Source organism: Larimichthys crocea, chromosome III (genome assembly GCF_000972845.2).
Source record: "Larimichthys crocea isolate SSNF chromosome III, L_crocea_2.0, whole genome shotgun sequence".
Taxonomy (NCBI): Eukaryota; Metazoa; Chordata; class Actinopteri; family Sciaenidae; genus Larimichthys; species Larimichthys crocea.
Window position 1 is genome coordinate 37,378,443 of NC_040013.1, and position 23,024 is coordinate 37,401,466.

General features: G+C 40.1%; 1 protein-coding gene across 1 annotated transcript in view; it reads right to left on the reverse strand.

The window, feature by feature from the left end:
- Positions 1–2,751: 2,751 nt before the first annotated feature.
- commd10 (COMM domain containing 10) overlaps positions 2,752–23,024 on the reverse strand; it is a 57,510-nt gene continuing 37,237 nt past the window's right edge. The window contains exons 6-7 of the mRNA XM_010733191.3: positions 3,576–3,635; positions 2,752–3,319 (exon numbers count right to left, since the gene is read on the reverse strand). Coding sequence (XP_010731493.1) covers positions 3,281–3,319; positions 3,576–3,635 — 99 coding nt within the window. The 3' untranslated portion in view covers positions 2,752–3,280. The remainder of the gene's footprint in view (positions 3,320–3,575; positions 3,636–23,024) is intronic.

Genomic DNA, 23,024 nt, shown 5'->3' on the forward strand with positions numbered 1-23,024 from the left:
AAGGGGCCGAAAGCCACAGAAACAATCATAATGTGATGGCTCAGTCGTAAAAAATAATAAGCAGGGCTATTAAACACATGTACAGCGCTTGTATGGGCTAGTTTAGTACTGAACTGAATGTGACAGTGTTGAAACATTCACTTACTGATGGACGTACTGAAGTGCTTTTGAGCAATGATGTGACTGCTTATCTTAAGGAACATAAATGAACTTCTTTGTGAGTGACTACGAGTCTTTTGAATTGAACTGAATGAAATGATTCCAATCAGCAAAGTGATTCGTGAATTGTTTTAACAAACATGCACGGTTACTGTTCTTGTTCTTTAGTCATGGTTGCACCAGCATTAATAACGGCAAAATTTCAAAATGAAACCAACTCACTTGAGTGGAATCACTATTTGCTCGTGGAGGTCAAAACATCCATGTTCTGCTGAATAGAAAACACTCCGGCTTAACAACAGGTGTTATGATGAATACATCTTACTTTTAAAAGTTTCCTCATCCACAGCGTATCATGACGACCTGCAGGGGGTTTCAAAGGTGTAAAACACCTGCTTAACATGGAAGACCAGGGTGAGTAAAAACAAAGATATTTTCAAATATATCCACATTATTGTGGGTAGTAAACACTGGGTTTAATAGTTTGCTTGCTTGTGTGCATCCTACAAGCTCAGTCAGCCCTGCAGGGCCGCAGCCACATAGTGAGGTGAGTCCATTAGACACTTTTATTTTCTATATATATATAGATATTTTAAAAGAAAAAAAAAAACACAACACCCCCTAACTAGCCACTCTGCAAAAAAAAATAAACTGTGTAGGTTTGTGTGGTGTCCAGACTAACCTAGTTTGTCTTGTCACACACACCAGAGCATGCAAACAGCTTTGACAAGTACACGCGGAAAAGCAACTCATCAGACACAAATACACACACTCAGACACACACACACACACACTCCCCCATATCGCTCTCATCGGGACTCTGTGTGCTGTGTTCTGCCGGATCTCAGTGTGAGTCTCAGTGTGTGAGTCTCTTCTCTTTTTCCAGGCGGCCATCTCTGCTCGGCCTCGCCATCTGTTCTCCATGCTGTGGAACACGGCGCTCCCTCTGGCTGCAGGCGTTTTCACATGGTGGCAAAAATTGTCAATCGGAGTTGGGAAAAAAAACACAGGACAGCAGTGATTCAGTACGTGGCTTAGACTGTTTTGGGGGCAGTTAAGTCACCCAATGAGTAATTTTCCTGTTTTGTTTTGCAAATTTAGAGAGTTTATGTGTGATGTTTTTGTCAAAATGTCTCTTTTTTTGTGCAGCTTTGTGTGCTCATATCTCCATTCAAAACATTTTCAAGGTTTACTGAGTCTACTGTCACGTAGGAGGAGAAGAAAGAGAGTGCAGATGGGAGTCTCTTCTCTTGGTGTATTACACTTTGGATATTTATAGAATATCTGAGGGTGCCAGCCGTAAGCAGGGTTCCCATAGTAAAGTGGTGAATTCATCCATTTTACAAGGTGGAAGTGGGAGTGATTTTGTTATTTGGTTGTGTGTTTTTATGTTCTCTCTACAAGCCAATTATCCTGTTAACGCAGCTTGCCACCTGCTAAGGTTAGACATAAAAAACAGAACCACATGGGAAAGTTTGAAAGGAAAATTTCATTCTTTCAAATTTACAAGCTTCACAAAGCAAATAGATTGAAGTACTAATTATACAGAAGACTAAAACTGTATAATCTCATGCTGACTTTGATCCATCCTTCCTTTCCACACCATATATATAGGTCTGTGAGGCAGTGGCAGCACGCTAAGAAACATAGCCTAAATGTCCTTCCCCACGACCTCAAGATCTTCCTGGGGGATCCCAAGGTGTTCCCAAGGTGTTCCCAGGCCAGATGGGATATATAATCTCTCTAGTATGTTCTGTGTCTGCCTCCTAAGAGGACATGTCAAGAAAACATCCAGGAAGCATCCTGGTCTGATTCTCAAACCTCGCTCCTAAAAATGAATCCTGTAAAACACCTCCACCTAACACTGCAACAACCCGACTGCCTGTTGATGTTACCCTAATCACTTGAGGCAGCAATGCGCTCCAAAACCAAAGAGGGTTATCACCATTGGCCTTGGACTTTAAGGTGCTGATGCTGACTTCATAAGCAAAACACAGAGATGCATTTTTGAGTTCAAAAATAGACTCATAGATTCTGGCCATAAATCAAAAACAGATTTTATATTATACATAGCTTATAACCTGAAAAAGTCATGTGATAAAAAGTAGGTTGGTAAGACAGTTTGGAAGTCAGTATCTTGGAAAATGCAGGAAAAAGTTAAGTATTACTGTCACTATTACTGATCAGCTGCTTTTAGCCCCTTACTTTCTTTTTCTATTATTTATTTATTAATAACACAATGACCATACTATGTTAAGAGCCAAAGCAATTGGGTAAATCTGATGGGACTGTGTTTACTAAATCTTCATCATGGGAGAACAACCTGGGAATCTGGGAACTTCTCAAGCATGGATTCAAAGAGTGGAAGAGAGGAATTACTCACACAAGCATACAAGTTTGGACAGATGCATGAACAAGGACATATTCATGCATCCATCTACACACAGCAACATGCACGGGAATGTGCATTCACACACACACATGCACAAACACACACACTGGAGGTCCGCTGCGCCTCCCAGAACTCCCATCTGTTGAACCAGCAGTCCAGGTTGGTCTTAATGAGAAATAATGAGCCTTCACTAAATAACAACAGCTTGGATGGATTTCACCTCCACTTCAGATTTTATTAGAATGGCATAGACACTAGTTCATTTTCCAAGTTACAAAATGCATCTGTTTCAACTTAAAATGACATTTAATATCCTTTTATGTCCTTTTAAGTGTACAAAGGAGTTTTGAGGATCACTGACTATTGGCACATTTTTAACCTCTTATTATTACTCATTTAGAGGGCAATCAAACTTGAAGTTATTCACTGCTGGGCGTAGAAAAATGGTACTAAGAAACTTTTTTCAGTACGGTTTATATACCTTAATGTAGGCATAAAAATAAAGCAAAATCTGATTGATCTCTCTGACCTCTCCTTTATGAGCACATACCTGGATTAATGGTGTTCAAAAGGTTAAGAAACCCCTTGAACCAAATTTTGACATTTTTCCTAAATAAATCAGAGCAAGAACAGACTTGTTGTTGTTCCTCTAACAGTTAGCATAGCTGTCAGCAAGAACACAAGCAACGTGTATGTGTGTACGTGTGGTTGAACAAAGAGCTCCAGGAATCAAGTCAGGGAATCCAACTGGCCTTGTACGATTTCAAGCTGAAAGAAAGAGGAGAAAAGGTTGAGTGTTCGGAAATAAAGAAGTACACAAAACAAACACGCACACACACACACAAATGAAAATGTATAGAGCAGACAGATTTTGTCAGGCAATATCTGCCAATCAAGATGAAATGCAATGCATAAAAGATACTAGACACTGCAACACAGAGATATATGCAATCTGACATCAAAGTGAAAGACTCACTATACATGTACACACACAGCCATTGAAACGCACTCTAAAATAACAGACCTTGTTGTAGAACTCAAGCAGCTCCTGGTGGTTAAAATCAACAAAGACATTTTCCGGAACCTAGAGACAGAGACAGAGAGAGAAAGGTAGGGTCAGAGAGGGCCAGAGACTAAAGGGAACAACAGCCTAGAAAAAAAGAAATTCAGAGATATACAAGATAGACGGAGCAGAGAATAAGAAAGCAGCAATAAGAGCATATACGTAAGAATCATGACTGAGACTTCTTCAGCCTTGTGCTTTCTATAAAAACCTTCATTAAATATTACTGCTCCCTGTACAGCACGTACTATCCTCTAAGTCTTATCCATCAAAGTGTTTAAAAATACACTGAAGGCAAAGTCACTGACCACAAAGTCGTGGTGGGAAAACCTATCACTCTTTCTCCATTCAATTTGTCTTACTTTTAAAAAGTATCGTATGTAACCGTTTATAAGTATGTAGCATGATTGACACGCAAAAGCGAAAATTAGGCCAACCACAGGAAACTATTTTACTACTTCTTTGGTTTTTCAAATTGAATTTTAAACACACACAGTCTAGTCAGTCTGATGAGACTGGTTAATTAGCATACAAGGAAAAAGACATTTTCAATTCAATGATAGTGCAAATGTAAGCTAAGCAATATAATAGATAGGGATGCCTGCGTGTTGTGAAGGTGACGGCTGTAATTAAGATGTGTGAACACTGCTCCAATATTTTTATATTAGTTTCCATTCCATAACAAGAGCTGCTGTGTCAATTCTTGAATTTATGATGAGATTATGCATCATTGTGTGCTTACAGGTTCGCCTGGGAGCCCTTTGATAGACAGCAGTCCTGACAAACTATTGATAGAAACTCGGCTTTGCAGACAAACACCTAAGTCAATCATCACTAGACTGCCATCATCATCGTCATCACCCCAGCAAAAAAGAAAGCTGAACAATAATCCATCCCCATGAGTGGGCGTAATGGCATGGCACTTTATCAACACCTATCATTGAAATAGATAAAATGTGTGAAATGCCTTTTAGAATGAGAAGGGCAGTCTTGTAACCAACTGAAGTGCACTCAGAGCTGTTGTGCTGAATGTTGATAATAGCACCGAACTCCTGGCACCAACTAGGAGGGCAGGAGGAAAGAAAGAAAGAAGGAAAGATGGACAGAAATAAACAAACAAAAAAAAAGGACACTAAAACCACATGGGAGTTGTGGGATTGTACACTCTGCAACTTTGCTTCCTGCAGTTCGGTGCTTTGGAGACTAAAAGAAGCTCCGGGGCTTGACTCTAACTGAATGGTTGGTTGACTGGGTGGGTGAAGGGATGCCATGTGTCACAGTAGATTAATGACAGAGATATTAATTAGACGCAACGTTAAAAGTGCATATAGTAGAGCACAGAGGGAAAATGTCCACTCCACAGCAGCTCCAAGGAGAATGTAGGACAGCCTTGAATTTAGCTGCATGGGCTGTCTCTAAACGACAGGTAATACAACTAATTATTAAAGTGTTGTTACAGTAAAAAGAAGACACATCAAAGTAGTTCTGCAGGTTATTAATAATTTCTCAGAGTAAACAAGGTTGTTGTTTGGAAATGATCTGAGTTGAACTAAAAATTGGGCATGCATCTAAATTAGCTGAATGTGAACAAACCCTGCGCTGCCAACAGGACTGATCTGAGTGTCAGTTCACACAGCTCAGTTTCCCATTGATCTCCACTGAGGCAAACACTATTATAATGAGGAGAAAGCAGTGCTACATATTCAGTTATTATTTGGGTTGATGGTCTTTGGTGTGCTTGGGTCACAGTAAAAAACACCAGCCAAGTTAAAGAAAAAGAAATCATCAGCTCGCTGAGCTGTTTTTATTATTGTCTGACAGAGGTGAGACAGAGGGCGCCTGAAAAATACAGTTCTGACTGTGAGAAATATGATGTCAATCAAAACTAAACTACAGTAAAGTTGAAGACAACAAACCAGACTGTAAGACTTCCTGTCTGTTACACAGGAGTTGAGGATGAAAGTGTGTTTGTGTGTGTGTTTATCCTTAAGTGAATATCAGATTGACAGAGAGGTTTGATGAGAATTTCCAGGTACTGTTGGGTGTGTGCTCGTGTGTGTGTGTGTGTGTGTGTGTGTGTGTGTGTGTGTGTGTGTGTGTGTGCGCGTTTAGCCCATCACATTGTTCCTCAGGGTTTAGATTTTGCCAGGCAGTAACCTAACAAGGCTCTGACAGATCTAGGCTGACACTAATGGGGATAGGATGCATCATCATCATCATCACAGCCCTATACTACTAGTATGTACACACACACACACACACACACACACACACACACACACACACACACACATTTCTTATCTGTCTTAGAGCCAAAATCCTGTCTGTCAGGACACAGAAAACGGGATTAACCCATGAAATTAATCATGAATTCACTTGCATCTGGAGTTCTATATGCACAACATGTTACAGTATGTTATGACAATATAGGCTACACACTAAGGGAGATCCAGCACATGAGAGAGAATAACTAACAAAAGGAAAATAAATCAAATCAATGAAATTTCTCCAAACTTTTTCAATAACTACTGAAATGTGGCTCTCGGTACAAACCTCATAGATTTCTACAAGGTTACTGATACAATTCCCTGGATGGGAACAACACAGTTATAATTGTGTAGCCGAAACCTTCAAACTCAAACTGGGGATACGTCAACGTTGAGGAAATTCGGGTTTATTGCAACATGAGTAATATTTTCATGGCTTTAGCCGTCATTCTTATCGATAATAATAATATTTTACACAGACAACAGAGCCAAAAATAAGTCTGGTGGGAGGTAAAACACGAGTGGTCGGGTAAGGTTAGCCAAACCTATTTGAAAGTGAAAACAAAGATTATTTCTGACATTCGGTCTGCTCAGTTTGAGTTTTACTTTGAGACAAAGTGGTATCTAATCCAATCAAAAACACGTAAATCCAAAAATTCTGGTAGATAACTTTGTAACGCAAACACTTTATTCATACTGTTTACTTTGCAGCTGCCATGTCAAGTGATAAAACAGATTTGTAAAATCCTGCCTGTGAGTGTTGCAAACAGCCGTGCAGTGTTTTTGCAGCATTTAATGTATTCATCTTTTATTCCAGCTGGACTTCTTGAATTGCATTTCATCATCCCACTAACACAGCCCCTTGTCTTAATGTAGAGCGGATTTTAGTCTGAATGCCCGCTTAGTCTTGTTCCTGTACAACCTGTCTGATTGACTGCTCACCTGGTCTCATCTAGATGAACAACTGCAGCTGCAATCATGTCAAGAGGAGACCAATTTCATGATTTTAGGATTCAAGAGGTTTTTGTGTTCCTGAGTGAGCCAATCAATGTATCCCAATTCATAAAAGAACGACACATTCAACAAGCTCCACTTTTATCCCATCAAGTGGTTACTGGTGTCAGTAGAGTCAGTTTATGTAAGACCGTGGTGTACTGCATCGAGCAGCATACCATAAGGAGTCTCAATAGAGCTGGGGGGGACACACACAAAAAGGCACTCTTCATCAATTATTTCCCTCAGTGCAATAAAGAATAGTGCAGATTTGAAACACTTGTCAAAGCAGTGAATTGCTTCTCAGAAAATAAATTTCTTACTTTTCCCTGATAAAAGCAAAGAAAGGCAGTGTGGGAATAAGGAAAAGGGAGAGGGAGTAAAAGATGACAAGGAAGAGAGATTGACAAAAACAAAGAGGGGAGGGGAGGAAAAGACATGAGAGAATTGAGGGACAAAGCAAAAGCGGAGGAGAAAGTGAAGAAGCACAATGACAGAGAGTTTACGTAAGTAAAATAATGAAAATGTGATAACCCAAGAGAGCGTTCATTATAACAAACAACCAGAACCATCTCAAACATCAAACTATAAAGAATTGACTGACTGAACGAATTTGTCTTATATCCAAAAATCTGATGTCAAACCTAATTTAACAACAGAGGTGCCTGTAAATTTACACAGAAAGAAAACAAGAAATGGGACAAGACTTTTAGCGTCTGCGTGAAACTGTCTGCTGGGTGAGGTAATCTCGAAATATGCAAGTCAAAGTCTGTATGAGACAGACACGAAGTGAAGAAAATCAGGCTCAAGTGTCGACAACAAGTGCCAATCAATCTTCAGCAGTACAGTGAAATGATGTGTATTTGTGTGTGTGTGTGTGTGTGTGTCTTGGAGAAAAGTAGAGAAGTTTCTGAGTTGTATGTGTGTATAGACATCGCTGTGTAGATCAGTATTGTAGATCATTTTTCTGTTATAGAAGTCTTCTTTACAGTACAGGACTGAGGAGGTAGTGTGGATCGTCCACTAATCAGATGACTGGCGGTTCGATCCCCGGCCTTGGTGTGTCCTTGGGCAAGATTCTGAACCCTAAATTACTCCCTAAGGCCTCGCCATCGATGTATGAATGCATATGAATGGTTAGCTCCTAAAACTGATGAGCGGTCGGCACCTTGAATGGCAGCCAATGCCATCAGTGTATGAATGTGTGTCAATGGGTGAATGAGATATGTAGTGTAAAAGCACTACAAATGCGCTATACAAGTCCATTTACCATGAAATTATTAATATAAAATTATTAATTTATATGTATAAATTTAACATTTAAAACAATGACATCATTATTGTTTTCTTTGGCTCTCTCTTGTTCTATACCTTGTAGTTTGTGGGCTGTACACTTTACACACACAAGATTTAGGGGGATTTATTGAAAGAATGTGGCCTTTGTGTTTTTGTTATCTTAAAAAGAGCTCTTTATAGCTACAGAGGGAGCTGGTCCTCTTCCACAGAGTCCACCAAGTTTCTACAGTAGTGCCTAGAACTGACAAAACCAAACTCTGGAGCTAGATAGTTCCTTTTGTGTTTTTTTGTGAGTTTCACACCCACTGTGATTTCTCCTACACTGTTGGAAGGGGAGAGTGAGGCGAGGTGGTATTCAGTTGATTGCAATCTGCAACCTCATAGCTAGATGCTACTAAATCCTACACATCTGAGCTTTGAATTTACCCCTGACACGTATGTGACGCGTTCCGTGCGCACCGAAGCCGCTGGAGCCAATCGTGACCGCCAAGTTAACAAAGTCTGGCGGGTAAAACAGTCTGCCTCTGAAATGCTCCCGGAGGGGTTTGAAGTCACGTGGAGAATGGATCAAAACAGCACCACATCCATGTCGTGACAGAGGTGTGCATGATGGGGTTTAGGGATTACATGTTTTTATATACTGTCTTCACTGTTGCTTTTATTTCTATCTTTTTCTTCATCTTGTGAAGCACACTGTATTTTCTGTTCCAAGACATAAATGGTTTGCTTACTGAATGTAGGGGATGATTTTTTACTAGTTTCTGCTAGCATCCTCTTTAAGTCTGAGGAGGCTGTTTCTCCAGGAGGACGTGGGAGTTCAGACTGTTAATCGCTCTGCATTGAGAAAAATGCTGCATTGGTGTCAGAAGATAAAAACAGGGCACAGAAAGACCTGCTGGAGTTACACATCAGTGAGTTTAGAGGCTTATCAGACATAAAAAAAAGTGGACAATGATTTATAATACTACGTAGTAATGATGAAATAAGCAGGGGAATACACTGTTCATATTACAAAGTCATTTTCCAGGTATCCTCTCTTGCATGTACAGGCAAAGATGTTGAATTGTGTTGCAGTAAAGTTTAGGTTTTGTCACATGAACTTGCATTTATTTGCCATAGTGCAGTAACTATGACATGATTGTCGTCATTTATTTCCTACCCTGCAAACATTGTAAGCTGTGTTTGTTAGAGCGGCCAGCCATAACAGAAACATCACAGGTGGGAAATAAAACCAGGTCCCTTCAGTGGTGGACGAGTGTTGCTCCTCTGTGTTACCTCTGTGTCCACATGCAGCTCTTTCAACCTAGCACTTGCATTTTATACAGCACTGATGTCACATTCACAATCGGGTCTTAATTAAATGAGTTAAAAAAAAACTAAACAGAAACAGATGTATGTCTTATTGGTAATTATAAAAAGTGTAAAGCAGGTACATTTTTGAGGCCATGAGAAATCCCACTTGGCATCACAAATGTAAATGTTTCAACACATGCATTGAATCCATTGACTTTGTCAGTGTATTTAAAATCTAAATCATATTTATGCAACCACAATTAGCACAAAATGCGCTGCAGTTCATCCATGCACGACTAAAATGCTTTTCTGCTCCTTTCAATATGACACCAGCACGGCATTAAATCAGCATCAAAAGAAACCGTTGCTGTAATTTTGCCAACTCAAGTGCTCTGCAGAGAGGGGATATGGTGTATTATAGGTCCTCTGTGACTTTGCTTCATTATATGTCTTGTGTGACTATGAGCTGTTTGACAGTTTGTCCAATTGGAGCTCTCTGGCTGCTGCCTGGTCGTTGACTTTTGCCTGACAGAGTGAAATTCTGACAGTGAAAGACAAAGAGACGGAGAGAGAGAGAGAGTGCACGGGAGGCTGAGCTGTCAGATTTTGGCAAGCCTTTATCCCTCCTACTCTCAAGCACACACTTATAACAAATACACCCTTCCCTTTCCTCACTGCATTACTGTAATTTACAGACACAAGCACACACTCCTTGTTTTCTTTGGCTTCACTGCACATTACTCATAAAAAAAAATCTACAGTCCTTTCTTCATGTCACACATGTTATGTTGCCATGGGTACACACATCTTTACAGAAACCTGATCTGCTGGTCGATCTCTCTATCTGTTCTTTCAACTTGTCTAAATGCTTGACTGCTTCTCTGTCTCGGCCACCTTAACCGCACTATATGTGTCATCACTGTTTGTCACTTAGCTTACAATGCTCGCATGTCTGTCAACCTGTCTCCCTGTCCTGCTCTCCGTCTTTGTGCCAGCCTACATTCACAGGCTTCACTGGCTGTCTGAGCTACATTCTGCCATCTCGCTGAAGGATGATCAGCGGGGGGTTATTTTATGAGGACACGAGGATGGCTGTCTGTCACTGGGCATGAATGCAAGTGACAGCCAGAATGCAACTGTGGCATGAAGACACAAACAGGTAATAATTTCAGGTGAATATGTGAAAAAACGTGGCATCTCGGTAAAATCAGAAATGAGTTCGAGATAAAAAAAAATATTTTTCATAACTGAATTGCTTTGTTTTTGTATGCAAGTTTGATGAATGAAAAAATAGCAAGTTAATGAGATACAAAGCAAATGTGAGCACACTTTCCTCCTATATAAGAGCGTGTTTCTTAAGGATGCCCGTGTTGTGTGTGTGTGTGTGTGTGTCTGTTTGTGCAGCTGCATAGCTGTCTGTCACTAAAAACAGATACTTTGACAAAGGCAGCTGCGCTGTCAAAACACAGTCTTTTAATGCCTCAATAAAGATTTTTGTCTTGTTTGCTTCAGTGCTACAGGTGTGCTGCCTCCTCTTTTATGTCAGGAGGGTTTCTGTCCATCTGTCTGTACCTCATCGACATTGTCGACGTTGGCCTCACCACCTGAGTCACCGCGGAGGAGGAGGCATGCAGATGAGGGAACTGGAGACAGGTCGAAGGTTCATTTGAGGAGAATAACGGGTACTAAATTAGCCTAAGCATTATGCTGACTTTAATTTATAGCTTTCTACTCATTATAGCAATAATCAAACTAAATGTGATATATCATACATCTAATATGTACTCTAACTACGTTTTCCAAACAAGACGAGGATAGCATAATAAGGCAATTACAGTATGGTGACTATTGACCCCCAAAACGTTTAAAATGACATGATCCATTAATCCCAGCATTTCTCAAACTCAGGCACGCTGCTGGGCATTCCTTCAGCCACTTAGCTGAAGGCTAAAATGGATGGTTTATATATACAGTTGAGGCTATTAGCATTTGGACTGGATTTAGTGTAAATATTTGCATGCAAGTGGCCAGTACGGAGTGTAATGGCACTCGCCCAACACTGAACCTTTGTATTTCTTTGTGAACTGTTGTTTTCACAGTTACTGAAGCATCACTCACAAATACTGTGGTTTCACACTGCTAAATATGACTGTAAAGATAAATTATTATTATTATTATTAATTAAAAGCATGTTAAAAATCAGTTATTATTATTGTGTCTAAATAATGTCCTTAAATGTTCCCTCATTCTCATGTTTGTATGCCATTATTATCGTAAGATTGGATATTACACCTCAATTTCCTCCCCCATGTTCTCCCCATGTTTTACCTTTTGGTTCACCCACTTTCCCCTAACCTTTCTAGATTCCATCTATTTTGCTTTACCTTCCTACAATTTGAAATTACCGACAGCACAATCTCACCTAAAGGTTCAATTAACCTAACATAGAAAATCTGAAATGGAGAAATGCAAATCTACATTTCCATGACAACCTGGCAAACTTCGATCATGTGATGGGATTGAATGTCCCAGAGGAGCTAAATTGAGCTTGTGGCAAGATTGTTTTCCCGTCAAGAAAAGGTAAACACTATATTTTATCTGCCCGTTACGCAATGATTAACATAACAGATATTCTGTAGGCCTTGACTTTATCTGGAAACCCAGTGTTTACAGTTGATCTTTTAGGTGTGTAACATTGTGCTACTTAACTCAATTGTAGAGTAGAATTGCAGATCGACTTTTCAGCCTACAGCATGTTTGGTCAGGTATCTAGTTGGATGATCAAATGTACTACTAAATAAAATGAGCCCTTAAGTTCAGTCTTCAACATCTTTGGATTTTCTTTTAATTAACTATACCAGTCCACAATATTCAGCTCCTCTCATGCGTCTCTTTCTTGAAATGATTCAGCCAGTAGCTTTACACAAACTCTACCATTTCAGTCAACAACAACAAAAAGAAATCAATAGTTCAAAAAACAACCATGTTTAATCTTCCCATGACCCTTTGAGCCCAGAGCTGTTCAGAAAAACAGCTCGTAGGAGCCACATACATGCAGTGTGTGTTGATGCTGAAAGGGGGGCACCATGAACTGGTACCCACATCCCCAACAGTGCCCTGTAGCCGTCACACAGTGACAGACCTCAAAACCTCACCCATTCACTAAAAGCCTGCCGCTACACCAAATAAGAGCTGTCAAAGGTAAACACAAGAAAGTGTCAATCACCTCTGGTATTTATAACCGAAACGAGCACAAGCTGATATGTGCACACACATGCAGGCCCACACAAACACACACACACACAGATACAGCCCTATTCTCCCAAATATATTAAGAGAAGACTTAGGCTTAAGACTAACATGAGATGACATGATGGAAAAGCTTTCCTATGCAGTAAGAGGCCTCCAACATATGAAGGGGCCAACATGTCACACAGTCTTATTAAATTCTATGATTTGGATTGTCTTGGTAATGAAAAAAAAAAAAAAAAAAAAAGCCAAGAACGTTCCACCAGTCTGAATATCTTTTCCCTTTTAACTTCCTTTTGATAATGCTCTCATTTAATCTAAACTCTGAGAACTGCAGGGAGTAAATAATAGCACGGAAGAGTGGAGTGTATGCTGTGTTACCCAAGGGGAGACAGTGGGAACTTTGACAACAATCAAAAGAAAAACAAGGCAGGCAAAAGAATAAACAAACTGGAATTTTGCTTTGTTTTGTGCTGAGACAGGAGCTAGGAGGTTCCCGGCCTGACAGGATGAATTCCTGAAAACACACCAGGACACACACATTATTTACTATCCCTGACACACACACAGATATTTCTGCACGTATACAGTCATGAGCACATATTCATAAGCCTTCATGGGTACACACCCAAAGACACTAACAATAATCACAAATGTATTGTGAGGATAAGCAACATGATTTGATTATAAACTAAATTTTATTTAACACTTTTAAACACAGCAACATGGTTGCTGTTACTTACTGTTAAATATGTATTCATACTATTTAAATATCAATGTTCAGATTTTAGGGCAGCACAGGGATGTGTGTTTAGTCTGTCGGCTGGAGTTTTCCCCGTGTCTGCGTGGGATCTCTCCGGGTACTCCGGCTTCCTCCTTCAGTCCTTAATAGTTTAATTGGTGACTCTAAATTGGCTGTAGGTGTGACTGTGAATGGTTGTTTGTCTTTATGTGCTCTGTGATGGACTGACTGGCGACTTGTCCAGCTTGTACCCCGCCTCTCTCCCAAAGTCAGCTGTGATCAGCTGCTCCAGCCCCACCGTGACCCTGATGAAGTCAAGCGTTTACAGATAATGGATTGATTTTTTGGATCACAAGTTCACATTCATACAACTTAGAAGTCATGTTTTAATCATTCACTGGCTATTCCAACTGTTCAATGAGCCTACTTTCAGCCAGCTTAGAGAACTTTTTCACTCTTAGATCCATTACTTTTAGCTATTTCAAATGTTTATTCAGCACTTTAGATAACTATTTCAACTTCGCTGCTGCCTTGATAATTAGTTTTTATGCACTCTAAATTGCAGCAACTCGACACCATGCTGTTCCACAATCACAGCATATTTGTCTCCTTCCTGTTGACGTGATTTTGTTTCCCGGTCCTGCTTTCATCTTTTCTCCATGTCTCACTGGGAAGATGCATCACCTTCTCTTAATATATTCCTTTTCTTTATCTGTGTAACTTCGGCTCAGCTACCATCTTCCCTTGCATAAAGTGACGTCTTGTTATAAACAGCCCATCAGTGAGCTGTCCATCCGTAGCTTGGCTGTAGACTGACATTTATTAAGAGTCAGCTTTGCCTGCAGTCTTACTGCCTCTCTCTCTGCATCCCCACATGAATACGGAAGACCAATTAGAGGAGGAACAGGGCATATGTCTACATGCTCCGAGAGGCAAGGCCACAAACACAAACACCCAAGAGTTGTGGCAGACAGACTGAGGGATGGATGCAGGAAAAGGTAGACAGAGCAGAGAGAAGAGGGTTTGAATATATCTCACTAAAAGTTGAGCTACTCTAAATTAATCTCTGTTGAAGAACACAAACTTAATGGGAACATACTGTGCTGAATTGGTGGTCTAACAAAGGGAGAAGACAATCACTTTGCTGTGAATAAAAGAGACATAATAAACTTGATTAATAAACACACAGCACTTTTATTCAAGACCTTAAACACACTGGGACACCCAGCACGGTCAGACTGTACAGAAAAATCTCATTCAACAATGATGAGGCTTGACATTTATGAGCAGCAGGAGGCTAAACAAATAACATCCTCATGGTGGGCTAAATAGGACGATGGCTATTTTGCCTACTGGTTTTGTCTCACATGGATGAGGTCACCTATGTCCTGTCTGTGCAGTCTCAGTGTGTGTGCCTGTTCATTATTTGTTTGTGTGTGTGCGTATTGTCTGTCCACCTCCCCAATTAGAATCCACCACATCCTGTGTTGTGGTTGGGGGACAATGGGAACATGGTTATGCTTCCACCAGAGCGTATCGCTCCAACATCCGCCTCTTGAATCTTCACATGCTACTGTATGCAGCAAGATACACTACAACACGAACATGAGTGACAATTATTGATGATGGTGATCTATCTGCGAGGGATCCACTAATATATTAATCTATGGGAGGAGACAGGAAGACAAAGAGACACACAAAATAAGACTCCAGAACAGGAGTCTGGAATTTTTCAGAGTTCCTGAGTCTGTTATAGCAATCAATTTTTGCCTTTCATACATCATACATCCGCCTCCATTTAGGAAATGTTCCATGTAGAGCTGTTATTAATAAGTGTGTTAAGATGTTTGCATGGTATTTGACAAACACAGGAAATACCAAAACAAGTCACACAGCATCTCGACAAAGAAGGATTTTTTGTTTAAATTATTGGCACCCAAGTTCAAAGTCACGTCTTACGTTTTGAAGATGTTTTCGCCATCAACACAGCATTTACTTCCTGCTCTGTTGTGACTGGTTTGTATGACTGGATGTCAACCAGAGTAATTGTAAAACACCTGTGAGGTCGTGCAGGGCCTTTAACATCGATAAACAGTTTAAGTACTAATTAGTGATGAGGTGACAGGTTTAATTAATAGAATCAATAGTACGAGATGTAAACGTCATCAGAAACTATATGAAGATACCCTGGAAGAACACGCACACAAGAGAATATATAAGTTATATAAATGTATAAATAATAATAAATAAAAAAACAATTAAGAATGATGATCTAAAATAAATAATGTGATGTATGTAAAACAGATATTTCAACATGTGACAGCAGGAAAAACACGAGTGACTAATAATTATGTCTCCATTCCATTAAAGCACAACAGAAAAGAGCAGCAATTATTAATGTTAGGAGTTGCACCTGCACATTTCATGCCATGTCATGTGAAATTTTCTGCTCTGAAAACAGTGTAAAGGAATTTACAGATCATAAAGCACGAGCACAGGAGATGGAGAAGGACACACAAAACAAAGAGGAAGAGAGAGACAGAGACAGACAGACAGGTCATGACAGTGAATCCGAGAGAACATATTCTGCCAAGGGTCATTTGTCAGGTCATTACGTTCCCCAGTTAATTAAATAAAAGTATAATAAAGAATCTCTCTGTACTGTCCAACACAGAGAGTGGTTGTTTCGGTGTGGAGTGTCCTCTTTCACCCACCACTTCCCAACCTACACACACATGAATACAACCACCCACACACACACACACACACACACACACAAATATACAAGCACTCTTTCTCTGTGTCTGTCCTTTTCTTGTACACACAAACACACACAGCTGACAGTCTCTAGGTGGGCAAGGGTGGGATTTTCACACGCCTCGCTCCCCAGAGCCCATTCAGTACAGTACACAGCATGGCAGCAGGACATACACACAAAGCCTGGGTTTGTGTGCACCCAGTGGGCCACTCACTGAACTAGAATGACAGAAACACACTGAAGCACGGATGCAGATACATGCACAGGCTCACAACGGACATGCCTGAACACACACACACACACACACACACACACACACACACACACACACACACACACACACACACACACACACACACAGAGAGAGAGAGAGCCTTAATTCTGGAGGACTACGGAGCTTTGCTTCTTTGAGGCCTACAATGAGACCAAACACATGGATGAACAAAGCCCCGATGTGCTAAGCTAACTTCTTAACTAAGAAGCTGACTGATTTATTTCTAAAAACTAAATCACTGAGTACTAACACTACCCCACTCTAGTGCACATACTTTAAGAAAGCCCTGGACTCACAAACCATTACTGTAGAAATGTCACTATTATCATCATTCAATCAAGCGCTTGCTAAGTTAAAATGCTGTTTGATGCCAGCTCAGCTGTTCCACTTGGATGTGCACCCTGCAGTGTCATAAAGGGATTTTCAGGCATTTTTAGTAGCTAATTCAGAAATAACAGCTGAGCTCACTACTCGGGGACTTCACAAAAATAAACATTTGAATACCACTTACTGTTCTCTTAGAAAAAAACTCGGCAACACTCTCTATGAAGACCACATCTATAGTGCATTATGGGGACATTCATAGGGAATTAAAATAAATTCATAATGTGTAATGACTATACTCATGCATAATACTTTTTGATGCACTATATCATCAGCCATAAAACATTATAGACTTAACTTGAAATGAATTCTTGTGGATGCTCTTGACTACTTATAAATTAGAGGTTGACTGATGGGGCTTATCATACATTATGACTACCTGTACTCACCTGTGGACACAACTCAACAATCAATTACTCACTGTAGGCTGTAATGGTCCATGCAGTGTCACTACGCAAGAAGAATTACTTACATATTGAAGAAACTATAATAATGCATGCTTCACCATTGTTGGTATTAAGAAATGTGTAAAGTAATTAATTCGTAAAAAAAAAAAAAATACAGAGAATTACAAGTAAGATCTGTCTGCTTTAGTAAGCATAAAACGTATATGAGATATTCAAAGTAAGAAAAAGACAAAATACATTTTGTGAAGTTTTGTTTTCACTGTGGGATGAAAGCCACTGTGGCCATTACAACCGCCCTTCACACACAGCTGGAGGCAGCTGTGCCTAAAGTCCCACGGGAATTATGCTCTATGAGACATGTAAGTACTCTTTTGCCGTTTTTTAATCCAAGTTTTAGCCGAGTTGTAACTATTTGAGATAACACTTCCAGGTGAGCTGTTAGTCAGACACATAGCTAAGTTCATACAGTTGATGTAAGTTATATCACCTTGTTGATGACTTAAATATTTGTGTTTTTATTAATGTACGAGCCCCTATAAGGCACTATAGATGTGTTCTTCACAGAAAGTGAATATTCTGTCCTGCCTATTTAATTAGGGTTGGCAATAATGAAAGCTCTCTTTCTCTCTCTCTTAAATATGGGCTGTTTCTTACAGGACTGATATTGTGCTGAAAGGACTGTAGACAATGGATAAATAGTCCAAAGGCAAATGAGATACAATTAGTAATTAGTTCAGTTTTTAAGAGTGCTGTGTGTTATATTTGTTTAATATGTGCACAAATCAATTGTGTAACATGTAGCAGGAAAAGGCTTCCTCTTTCATCTTTCCCCAAGGCCACTTTCTTTTTCATTCTGTCCATGTCTTCCTCTTTTCTCTTTCAAGTCCCCTGTCAGCTAACACCATTAGTCTTATAACACATAACCTCTGCCAAGTATGCTCCTTTCTGCCTTCACCAAATGTGTAGGTGCAGCTGTACAGCAAACCAAACACACTTCGAGTAAAGGCTGAAGTTAAGAGTTGGACATTTTTACTGGTAGCAAGGTAAGACTGAAAAGAGTACTGGATAACAATTGACTGTGATTACAAATCAGAAAATAAAGAGTTGGACTAAATTTACTGTCAAATGAACAAATGAATGATTAACAATCAAACTGTATTCACAAAAGTATATACTGCCTGTCAAATAACAGTGTGCTACACTGTAACTACCACTGGTAAAAGGCTAGAAAAAACTAATTATACTAAATCATCGACAATCACAACATTATTTTATGTTTTATGTTTATTATAGCTTGTGGCCTTCGCCGAGGAACCACAGGCAGTGAAGTAGAGCTGCATAGCTGGCTTTGATTCTTTACTTTAACTGCCCCAACACTCATCATTCTGGGTAGATGCCACAAGATTGACTTAATTAATTATGCAAAATAACATTTAATGACAATACTTTTTATCACCAAAAGTGCCATCGAACATCAGGTCCTGTGAGATATTTTATCATGGTAGATTATCACTGGGTTGTTTTGTGTAACAACTTTATTGGAAAGGAACTGACTTTTAGCATTTCCTTAAATGAGGAGAAGCTGTAGCTTGTGGGAATGTGTAATGTGGACTTGGCTAAAAGAGACATTTATCAGCTAGTGATGAGAATATGGGTATCCATGGTTTCCATATAAAGGCATACTAAACAAACCACCAAAGTCAGTAGAGAAAACATTCTCATTGCCTCCACACTTGGGCTTTTGAACATATTGTTAGTCAGGGTGAGGAGTCAGAGCTACAATTTGGGATAAATCTGGCTTACGTCTTGCAGGGTGCGTGCATTTGTGGTGCTTCAGATGCTGCATGGTAACATCTGCGCTCGTCAGTGGCCTCTGTGAGCTAACTGACAATGACTAGGACTACCGCACCACCGCCACATCCTCCATGCTAGCTTCTCGCTGCTTAGAAGCCCCAACTTTAATAAAAAACACTGACATGCAAGCATGGAGCACAAAAGACATGCACGCACACATGCACGCAACCAACCATGTTTTATGGGGTTAAAGGCAACAGAGGGATTTTTGTGGTGCGGGTGACACTTCTGAACTTCTATGACAAATGTTCTATGACCAGTTATTCTCCTCCCATCTGTGCCTTGCTGCCTCGAACTTCTCTCTGGTGAGGTAGAGCCACATTATTTTTCAACCACATGGGAATCTCTCCCTCCCTTCCTCGGGGAAATATGACAGCTCCTCAACCGCTCTGTGCTCCTCTCTCCTTACTGTGGTCAGTGTTGAACAGCAACAGTCTGGTTCAGATCAGCCTTCTAGTCGGCACGACTGCAATGCGTCATCTGCCATATGCTGCGGTCGCTGGTTTCTCCATGGCCTTACAGTCTATAAGCCTAAACCAATATACGAGGAATAAGTGCTTCTCTCATTGATTTGATGCATTGCCTTTGGCTCATGTTAATAAGTATTTCTGGTGCCTGAAGATTATGACAGGAATCAATCATTCAAGCTTTCTGTCATTAGTATTTTGACTTAAAAAAAAAAAAACACTGCTATGTCAGTATAGATTTGATTTTTTTTGCTTGGCCATTTTCTCTAATAACTGTTCTTAGCTCCAACTTCATGTATCAGCCAGTGTCTATTACAGATCCAGCCAGCATTACCTAAAGCTGAGCCAACGGCAGCAAGAAGAGACTGACACACACCATGCCATGTACAAAACAGAGTGTAAATTTTTAATAAGTGAATCTGGGGCACTTTCTTCATCTTTTAGAGGACTCAGAGATACTTACTGATGTTTGACATAAAAAAGAAATCTGCACTTCCTATTTGAATTCTGTTCTTGACACATGCTCTATACTTTATTATAATTTACCTTTTGAAGCCCAGCTCATGATGCATGACTGATAACTACTCATAATAAAAAGAAATACATGCATGAGTCCTTTTTGATTGCTGATTAAACCTCACCATACGGGGTGAAAGAAGGAAGCAGTGCGAGCCATTAAGCTCTGCCTACATCAAACCAGTCCACCAACCACCTAAGCTTGACAATCCTAATCTGACAAACTTGCACAGTTCATGACTATTTCATTGATGTATGAACCTGAAAACTTGTAACAAAAGCCTCCAGAGAGTCTTTAAATCCGAGCACACCGTTAAAGACTCATCTGAGACGAGGCTCAGACATCTTTTCATCATCTTAAGAGGAACCCTGAGGTTTCAACCCCCGTAGTGAGTTTGTGTAATGTGAGCAGCAGAGAGCACTTTTTTTTTTTTTGATACACCTTCCTCCTTCAACCATCCAAACCTCCCAGGTGTATCTCACACACTTCCAAGTTCACTCTTGCTTGCTTCTCTCTCTCTCGAAAAAAAAACTAATTTAAAGCTGCTATCAGAGTTAATTTTACACATGCATGCTGTTTTATCCATGTGGTGCTCATGACTAAGGGATTCACAAAAAGCCATGCATTGATGGGAAGTGGCTCTAGATAAGAAAGTCAGCTCAATGCCAGCTTAACATGAGTGTAATCTCATCTTTCAGCATCAGGTAGTGTAGGTGAAAAGTAAGGCGGATAACTGCAGAAGAGCCTAACATCCTTTTAAACATTTTTTTTAACAAAGTGACCAACTGGAAGGTTTGAATATAGTGCACAACATTAAATACTGTAAGAGTGAGGAAGATGATGGGAAACAAGAAGATGGGAGACAAACTGAGGACAAAGAGAGAGGCCTAAACACGAGCAATTTCATTTCAAGAATGAAGCAAGCAAGAGAATTTAATCCATTTCATAGTCACCCACCACACCACCCTTCATATGTGGTCTGTGGGAGTGGCAGGGGCTGGGCTGGCCTAGATACATGCAAAATGAATAAAGCCATAATATCCTTTGATACGAGTCTTTGAAACGTATTCAGCTCCAAGCAGCATCTGTTCCTGCTTTTAATCTGGTTAGGGTGTTTCTCTAAATACAGCCAAGTATTATCATCATCAGCAGGCGTCATGGATAGGGGGATGCGACGCGATCAATGGAACGCACTAATGTGGTGTAAAATAATGTCAATAATCCCTTTTTATTATTATTTTTTTTAGGTTTACAGTAACTCTGCTGAAGGCTACGGGATGCATAAAGCAGCACCTGAGTGAAAAACACAATCTGAACACAATAAAGATGATCAATAATAAAGCAGCAGACTCGGGTATACCGTATATCTGAGAGAGTAGAGGTTTGATGCTTGGCTCACAATGTGCTCTCTATCTCCAACAATCTGTCCTATGTGGCCTATTTAGCCCGACCAACATCCAGAATCTGAAAACGACCAGACCTCAAAGTGTGTGAAGCCTCTCCCTGTGCTCGTCATTACCATGTTTGTTTATCTACTGCTCACTTCCCTCAGAGGAACACCCAGCCTTGTTAAGGAGGGAGAGGAAAGCTTTAAAAGTGGAAATAAGGCATAGATTTCAGTCCGGTCCCACGACGACGCGTGGTACCGAGCTATTTCCATAATGGTAGCTTAACGGGAGCTAGCTGGCTGAGCGAGGGGCGCGTCGCCCTCATTAACGCACTCGCTCAGGAACAGATTAGCGCTTCATTAACATACAGAGAGAAGCGGGGGAAATTACCACTCTCCATTTCACAGTCTAAAAGGCAGGCAAAGACCAGAGTTAGAGATAAGTGGCGGGGAAAAGATGGACTCAATTTGGGGAAAGATAAAATCGATGTACGGTATAAAATTTGCTATTAAGGTTTACTGAATGTCTAGGACTGTGAATGTGCAAGAGAGTTACCGCTCGGTCTGTTTGTACCCATATTTCTTCATGCTTTCTTTTATTCTCTTTGCTTTCACCACCTCTGTCACTCTGCTACATGCCTTTGCTTCTCAGGCAGAGGCCTGACAGGGCCTCATTATAATAGTTCGAAGAGAATGAGAGTGGTTGCCCGGGCATATATTGGGCATTTTTTTCCTAATACCATAAGTGGCTGAACCACCCACATCAACAAAGCCATGCTTCCCTCCTCCTAATTAGCCTGGTGTTAAACGGGAAGGAGACCCAGTAGGACGTGTGCTGAACAATGAACTAGCTTCTAATGAAGTCAACCTGCTGGCAGGGTAGGTCATGCTAAAGCTATAAATCCAAAAGTTTATTCATAAGAAGAAACAAAAAAAAAACAAGAAAGCACTTAAGGAGATGATTTGATGTTCAATTAACTTAGAAAACATGCTGGGTGTAAAGTAGCTGCAGTTCTTCTCTGTCTGCTCAGATTCAATGGTCAAAGATCAAGAAGCAAATTTTGCAGAAAAGATTAATTAGACATTTGCAGCAGTGAATGAGTTTCTTCTTTTTTTTTTAAAGAGACCAAATTGGTCAAACAAAGCCCCTGAGAAACACTGAGATTAGGGATTCTCAAGCTAATTTTCCAAAATCATTTATCAGCTAGTGATGAGATTTGGACACTGTGTGCAACAAATTCTTGTTCTGTTAGCCTGCCCTTCACCTCATGTCATGATCTTTTGAATCATAAATTCCACTGAAGTGTTTTTATCTTTAGATCCATTCAGCCTAATTAGTGAAAATACCTGTCATAAAAAGGGAAAATATCCCACTGGAAAAACCCAAAACTTAACTTGAAGAAGTGTCCAATTAAGAAAACTACCTACAATAGCACATGTCCATGAGGAGGAAATTAACTTTTCTAACATTTTAACTTTGTCTGCTGACTTTTGCACAATTGTGTTCTAATGTTTTTGATCC